Genomic DNA, 6,350 nt, shown 5'->3' on the forward strand with positions numbered 1-6,350 from the left:
TACTATATATATATATATATATATATATATATAGCCGGCTAGCTCCCAATCCCCTGCTGTGACTTTTTAGCCCCCTTCCCACTTTCTACACATGCACACACACACCCTCGCTCTTACACAAACACCTTGTTTGCCTTTGCGTATGTGTGTGTGCCGCTTCTTCCTGTCTGTGTGTGAGCCCACACACACACACACAGCAGCGGACGGTGGCGAAGGCGAGAAGAGACACGGAGCAGCAGCAGCAGCAGCAGCGGGTGAAGAAGAGGTGGGGCGGTGGGGCAGCAGCGCAGGACGGGGAAATGCCGGACAACCGCACACGCACCCCCCCCCCACGGCAGACGCTTGCGCGGGAGGTACAAGAGGAGAGCGCGGGTCCCCCCCCCACAGCCTCGATAGCCCTCTCAAGGCGCAAGCGGAGAAGGCAAAGCGAGGCGACACAAACACGCACACACACACAGAGAGAGAAAAAAAATAATACTAAAACGACCGGTCTTCGCTGCCGCACCGCGTCTCTAGCGGGCCCGCCCGATGCCAGAGGCCATCTTGTAGCGTGAGCCGCCGTGGCCCAGCGAGAGGCCGAGGAACGGCAGCGGCGCCTCCTCCGCCACGAGGCGCGCGATGCTCTGGTGCCGCTCCCACTCCCAGCGCTTCTTCACGCGGTACCAGGCGAAGCCAGGGTTCTCGATGTTGTGGTCGGCAAACATGGCGCTCACGTTGAAGTCGCGGCGCTGCAGGAAGCCGAGGTAGTAGTTCGCGTAGACGCACTCCATCACGACCGGCCAGGCGGTGGGGGCGCACGCCGGGGCCAGCTGCTGCGCGTGCAGCATCTCCGTCTTGGCGATGCACATCACGTCGTACAGCAGCCGTCGCACCGCCCGGTCGCGCGAGGCGAGGGAGATGTTCTTGAGCAGCGCGATGTTGACGTAGTTGTCGGCGCAGAGGTCGGCCGGCAACATCGTGAAGCCGACGTTGGCGTACTTCTTCCAGAACATCACGCAGTGCTGGGTGAGGCCGATGGCGCGGCCAATGTGTTGCAGCATGTGCTCCGCGACCTCGTCCTTCACGCCGGTGGCCTCCAGCAGGGCGTTGAAGAAGTAGCCGTAGTAGCGGTCGAAGTGGTCGAAGAGCTGCTTGACGTTGCCTGGCTGCTGCAGCACCCGCAGCCGGGCGTCGGTGAAGCCGCGCACGAACGCCCGCGTCAGCTGCGGGTTCTGCTCCACCACCGCCGCGAACGGGCGCAGGACGGGGTGGGAATCGGTGAACTGCCCCGCCGTCATCTGCCGCCGCTCCACGATTTGGTTCACCGCCTCCTTCCAGAAGAGGAGCTTCATGCCCGCCCCGGTCGTCTTCACGCCGCGCTGGGAGAGGACGTCAAGCATCGTCCAGCGCGCCTTGTTGAGGGAGATGGCGAGCTGCCACATGGCGTAGTAGCTGCGCCGGGTGGCCGTCGCCGCCGGGTAGGCGATCTCGCCCATGCGGTAGTGAAAAAGGTCGTTCTCGCGCAGCTCCTCCTCCATCTTCAGGTAGTCGGCCTCCGAGGGCTGCAAGGCGGAGGCCACGCGGTCGGCCGCGTCCGCGCTGGCGGCGGTGATGCGGCGCCACATCTCCTCCTTTGAGAGCGCGTTGCGGGGGACGGCGCGGTAGTAGTCGGCCGCCTCCTGCGCCTCGGCGCCCGCGGCTGCGGCTGCGGCAGGCCCCGTCCCACGCGTCGCCGCCTTCGCGTCGCCGTCGGGGGGGAGCCGCTGCGGGAGCGACGACGCGTGGGACGACGAGGAGGACCCCGCCGTCGTTGTCGTCGTCGTCGTGGACGGACGCTGCGGCTCCGGCGACGGCAGACCGCCGCGGAGCGCAATGTTGGCCATCTGTTGCGCCTTGGCGGCCTGCGCGAGGGGGCCCGCGGCGCCGCAGGGGAGGGGCGACGCAGCCGCCGCAGCGTCCGCGGGCCGCTCCCCCGGCGGCCGCACGAAGGCGGCGACGGAGCCGCCGTACGCGCCGAAGCCGCGCAGCCCCGCGCTGATGCCCTCGTCGCGCGGGGGACGCGGGCCACCGCCGCCGCCGCCCAACGTCCCTGCCCTCCGCGCCGCCGTCGCCGTCGCCGTCGCCGTCGCCGCGCCGCCGCCGTGGCGGGGACGGAGGGGCAGCCGCCGCCACATTGTCAGCGCGGTGGACTCTCACGTGCTAGCCGGGGTAGCTGCTGCGGCGTCAGCAACGGAAGGGGAAAAAATAGAGAAGGAAAGAGTGGGAAGAAGGGAAGGATGGTGCAGGCAGGTGCGTGCCGTTGGCACTCCGGCAACGCAGCCGTCGGGAACAACGAGAACGCGTCGGCGCCTGCACGGCGTCACACAGGGAGGCACGAGGTGCCCTAGAGGTGCAAGAAAAGGCAAAGAAGGGGCGGGGAAAGGGGGAGCATACAAAAAGAAAAAGAGGGGGGGGGGGAGCGGCAAGCGCACTTCGCCCCGCCTCGCCTCACCACACGTGCGCACCGCGGAGAAGGCGTTCCTCGCCGCGGAGCTTCGCCAGGATGAACTCGGCGTCATCGACGGTGTGAATCACCCCCGCAAGGGAGGCCTCCGGGAGAAACGTCCACGCCACGCCGGCGCCCGGCGGAAGGGCGGAGTGCAGCGGGCAGTCGCACGTGCACCGCGTGGGAGGGGCGTCGGCCCCGCGGGAGGGCGTTTGCCGACGCCACTCCGTCCGCGCAGACACGCCCCTGGCGGGCGGCGGCGGACGGGGCGCACCGCAGGGAGTCGCACTGCGCTCCTGCCGGCGGCCGCGCCACCCGCCCCCCGAGGGACGCAGGGCGTCGTAGTCGAGCGAGAGGTTCTGCACCCACACCTTATTCCCCCGGCCGTCCTCGTAGTAGTACCGCGGCGCGGCCGCGGCCGACGGCGACGAGGGCGAGCGCATGCCTGTCAGCCACCACGCGCCCCTGCCTCCCTACTCTCCTCAGCGCTGCTGCCGCTTTTTGCTGGGGCTGCTGGGAGACTCTGCTGCTCCGTCTTCCTCCTGCCGCGCCAACGCATGTGGGGCCCACGCCGCTAGCGTGGGGGGGTGGACTCAATCCAGGGCGTGCAACGGCGGGAAAGCAAACTGCCCGGTCGGACGGAAGCGAGGCGCCGCACAGACAGACAGAGAGAGAGAGAGAGAGAGGCACACGCATTACAGCCGCACGCGTGCGTCGCATCTATCGTTCTGTTTATATGCACATAATGTGTGTATATATACATATGGCATTTGGCTGTGTCCGCGGAAGCAGTGGGCAGGAAGAATAAGGAGGAGGGGTAAACACAACGTAAGCGTGTGTGTGTGTGTGTTGTTGTGGTTTTGTTTTCTTTTCTTTTTCTTTTTCTTTTCCTTGTTTTCTTTTTCACCTTCTCTCTCTCTCTCTCGCTCTCTGCCTGCGTGGCACAGGCGGCGGCGGCGGTGCCTCTCCGCTACTCCACCAGGGCGCCGACGACGACCTCGGGCTGCATGACCTTCAGGTCCTGGTACGTCTGGCCGGAGCCGACGAACACGATGGGCTGGCCGAGCTCGTAGACCATCGAGAGGGCGGCGCCGACCTTGTCGTCGATGGTGTCGAACTTTGTGAGGACGATGCCGTCGATGCCGCGCGGCGCCGCGCCGACTGGGGCGAAGTCCACCAGGCACTGGTTGAACCGCCGCAGCTGGTCCACCCCGCTGTTCCCCACCAGCGCCTCGCCGACGAAGAGGACGAGGTCCGGCTGGTTCTCGTGGATCAGCTTCGCGAGGGCCCGCATGCGGGACTCGTGGTCCTGCATCCGCCCCGCCGTGTCGATCAGCACGACGTCGTGCTGTTGGCGGGTGGCCTGCGCGATGGCCGCGGCGGCGACGGCGGCGGGGTCGGTGCCGTAGCCCATCTGGAACACCGGCACCCCCAGGCAGCGGCCGTGCACCTCCAGCTGCTCCACCGCCCCGTGGCGAAAGGTGTCCCCCGCGGCGATCATGATGCTGTGGCCGTTCTGCTGCAGCCAGTAGGCGATCTTCGCCAGCGTCGTCGACTTCCCCACCCCGTTGACGCCGCAGAGGACGATGGAGTAGGGCTTCTTGCGCGACTGCGCCGAGGCCACGGCGCGGAGGATGTTGACCTCGTGCTTGGGCTGCAGGATGCGGCGCAGCGCGGCGGTCATGGCGGCCTCAATGGACTGTTGGAGCGAGTCGAAGGTGCCCAGCTTCTTCCCCGCCAGCGAGGTCTCCACCGACTTGCACACGTGCTCCGCCACCTCCACGGCAACGTTCTTGGCAATCAGCTTCTCCCGCAGGCCGGGAATCACGCGCTGAAAGTCCTGCCTGTCCAGCTCCCGGCGTCCGACGTAGCCGCGCAGCCAGTTCGCCAGGCGCCCGCGTGGCTGGTTCTCCCACTCCGCCTCCCGCACAGGCGCGGCAGCCCCGTTCGGCAGCCGCTTAATAAACACGGCCCGCTGCGCCTGCGCCTGCGCCGCCAACTCCTCCTGCGTGGGGGCCCGCTGCTGGGCAGTGACGGCGGGGTCCAGCGCGGGCTCCTCCCAGCGGGTCGCCTGTTTCACGGGTTTGCATTTTTTCTGCGCCTTCTTCGCGGCGGCCGGCTTTTGGCCCTTGCGTCCAATGACGTGGCCGCGCTTCGTCACAATCCGGTCGCCGCCGCGCTGCACCGCCGCCGCCGCCTCCTTCTCGCCTTCGCCTTCGCCGTCCTCCTCCTCCTCGTCGTCGTTCCCGTCGTTGTTGTTGTTGCTGCTGTTGGCTACCGCTTCTCCCACTTCTGCTTCTGCTGCGGCTGCTGCAGCCGTGACGGTGGTGGCTGCGCCGCCGAGTTCGAGGCCCGCCACGGCTGCCGCCGCCTCCGCGGAGAAGTCGTAGTCGGCGAAGAGCTCCCCGTCGTGGATGCGGCCGTACTTCCCGGCGAAGGCCCGCGCGAGGCCCCGCAGGCAGGCGCCCATGCGCGGGTAGACGAGGAACTTGGGGTAGACGGCGACGACGAAGAAGCGGGCGTCGCCGTCCAGCGCCCAGGCGACTTTGTGCTCGCCGAGCACCGCCTCCGGCACGCCGGCGCGGTCCTCCAGCAGCACCTCCTGAATCACGCGGTTCACCGTCGGCCGCCGCCCGGCGTCGTCGGCGCTCTGCTCCCACAGCACCACCCCGCCGTTGCTGATCACGGAGAGGGTGTCGATCATCGGGGGTGGGGGGCGGGAAAGCGGGCGCGCAACACTAACTTCCGACGCGCGCAGAGGCAGACGTGCACGCCCAAGCCGGAGATGGAGAAAAACAACAACAACAACAATGAATAATAGCAGCTAAAGGGGGTTGGGGAGGGAGGCAGGGGAGAGAGAAGAAAAGGGAGGAAGCGCCGCAGAAGAAGACTTCTTCACGCACAGACGACGCAGTGACGCTAACAATCCACACGAGCAGACACACAGACACACAGGGAAGGAAGAAAAAGAAAGGAACTGAACGTCATCGCTTGCAGAGCATGGAATCCAACTTGAGCTGGCAAAACGCCTCGCGCCGGGCGAGAAGCTCTTGGTACTCGTCCGCCGTCAGAACCACCCGGAGCGTCACCGTGTCCTCCGCCTCCTCCGCTGCTTCGCTGCCGGTCGCCTCTATACTCGCCTTGGCGGGGTCTGCCCCGGTGGCTCGCCGCGCCGCCTTGTCCGGCGAGGGCGGCAGCAGCATAAACGTCTCCGCCTCCGGCGCGCCGGTGGCGCCGCAGGACGCTGGGGCACGCAGGAAGCGCTTCAGTTTGAGGCGTGCCGCCTCCACCGCCCCGCTGCGTGGGTCAAGGTCGTTCGCCTGGTAGAAGGCCGCCATCTCCTCCAGGCGGGCCGCAAACGACTCTCGCAGCACCGCCAGTGCCCGCGCGAGCTGCGCGGGGCTCGACGTCCCGCGCCGCGCCAGCTGCCGCTGCAGGGCGGCGTAGGTGTTGATCGCCGCGTCGACCTGCGGCCCGACCTCCGCAACGCGGTCCAACTCCAGCGGCACCCAACGCATCATGTGTGTGTGTGTGTATTTGTTTGTCTGTTTGTTTGTTTGTTTTTTTTGCCTGGGCGCCGCAGCAGGGCCCCCCACCGCCCACCTTTCAGGCAGTGGCGCCAGAGGGGGGAGAAAGAAGAAAGTAAAGAAGGTCCATGGCCAGTGCAGAGACTGTGGCCCAGCGCAGCTGGAACAACGCTCGTGTGTACGTGTGTGCGTGTGTGTGTGTGTGTGTGTGTGTGCCGCACCTGCCTGACGGTGGGAGTAGGCGGAGGCGAAGCCAGACGGGTGGCGAGACCGCGTGTTGGTGGTGGTGGAACACACACACACACACACACACGCACACATGGAGAGAGAGAGAGAGAGACGTCCGTTACGGTTCGTGT

At 66.9% G+C, this 6,350-nt stretch overlaps 4 protein-coding genes across 4 annotated transcripts, besides 12 other annotated features; all 4 read right to left on the reverse strand.

Moving 5' to 3' along the window:
• Positions 1-3: 3 nt before the first annotated feature.
• Positions 4-33: a microsatellite.
• Positions 34-231: 198 nt separating this feature from the next.
• Positions 232-252: a microsatellite.
• A 182-nt stretch (positions 253-434) lies between these two features.
• Positions 435-457: a microsatellite.
• Positions 458-512: 55 nt separating this feature from the next.
• Tco025E_07147 (putative phytoene synthase) lies at positions 513-2,153 on the reverse strand (the record flags this gene model as incomplete). Its single annotated transcript, XM_029374014.1, has 1 exon — positions 513-2,153. One exon carries the CDS (start codon positions 2,151-2,153, stop codon positions 513-515), a length of 1,641 nt encoding a protein of 546 aa, XP_029225968.1.
• A 313-nt stretch (positions 2,154-2,466) lies between these two features.
• Tco025E_07148 (uncharacterized protein) lies at positions 2,467-2,907 on the reverse strand (the record flags this gene model as incomplete). Its single annotated transcript, XM_029374015.1, has 1 exon — positions 2,467-2,907. The coding sequence occupies one exon, from the start codon at positions 2,905-2,907 to the stop codon at positions 2,467-2,469; it is 441 nt and encodes a 146-aa protein (XP_029225969.1).
• A 215-nt stretch (positions 2,908-3,122) lies between these two features.
• Positions 3,123-3,150: a microsatellite.
• Positions 3,151-3,298: 148 nt separating this feature from the next.
• Positions 3,299-3,321: a microsatellite.
• Positions 3,310-3,373: a microsatellite.
• Positions 3,374-3,396: a microsatellite.
• Positions 3,397-3,434: 38 nt separating this feature from the next.
• Tco025E_07149 (putative signal recognition particle receptor like protein) lies at positions 3,435-5,168 on the reverse strand (the record flags this gene model as incomplete). Its single annotated transcript, XM_029374016.1, has 1 exon — positions 3,435-5,168. The coding sequence occupies one exon, from the start codon at positions 5,166-5,168 to the stop codon at positions 3,435-3,437; it is 1,734 nt and encodes a 577-aa protein (XP_029225970.1).
• Positions 5,169-5,255: 87 nt separating this feature from the next.
• Positions 5,256-5,275: a microsatellite.
• A 173-nt stretch (positions 5,276-5,448) lies between these two features.
• Tco025E_07150 (uncharacterized protein) lies at positions 5,449-5,982 on the reverse strand (the record flags this gene model as incomplete). Its single annotated transcript, XM_029374017.1, has 1 exon — positions 5,449-5,982. The coding sequence occupies one exon, from the start codon at positions 5,980-5,982 to the stop codon at positions 5,449-5,451; it is 534 nt and encodes a 177-aa protein (XP_029225971.1).
• Positions 5,983-5,986: 4 nt separating this feature from the next.
• Positions 5,987-6,031: a microsatellite.
• Positions 6,032-6,173: 142 nt separating this feature from the next.
• Positions 6,174-6,206: a microsatellite.
• Positions 6,207-6,282: 76 nt separating this feature from the next.
• Positions 6,283-6,311: a microsatellite.
• A 2-nt stretch (positions 6,312-6,313) lies between these two features.
• Positions 6,314-6,331: a microsatellite.
• Positions 6,332-6,350: the final 19 nt, after the last annotated feature.

This window comes from Trypanosoma conorhini (assembly GCF_003719485.1).
Source record: "Trypanosoma conorhini strain 025E chromosome Unknown Tco_14.4_contig_00529, whole genome shotgun sequence".
Lineage (NCBI taxonomy): Eukaryota > Euglenozoa > Kinetoplastea > Trypanosomatida > Trypanosomatidae > Trypanosoma > Trypanosoma conorhini.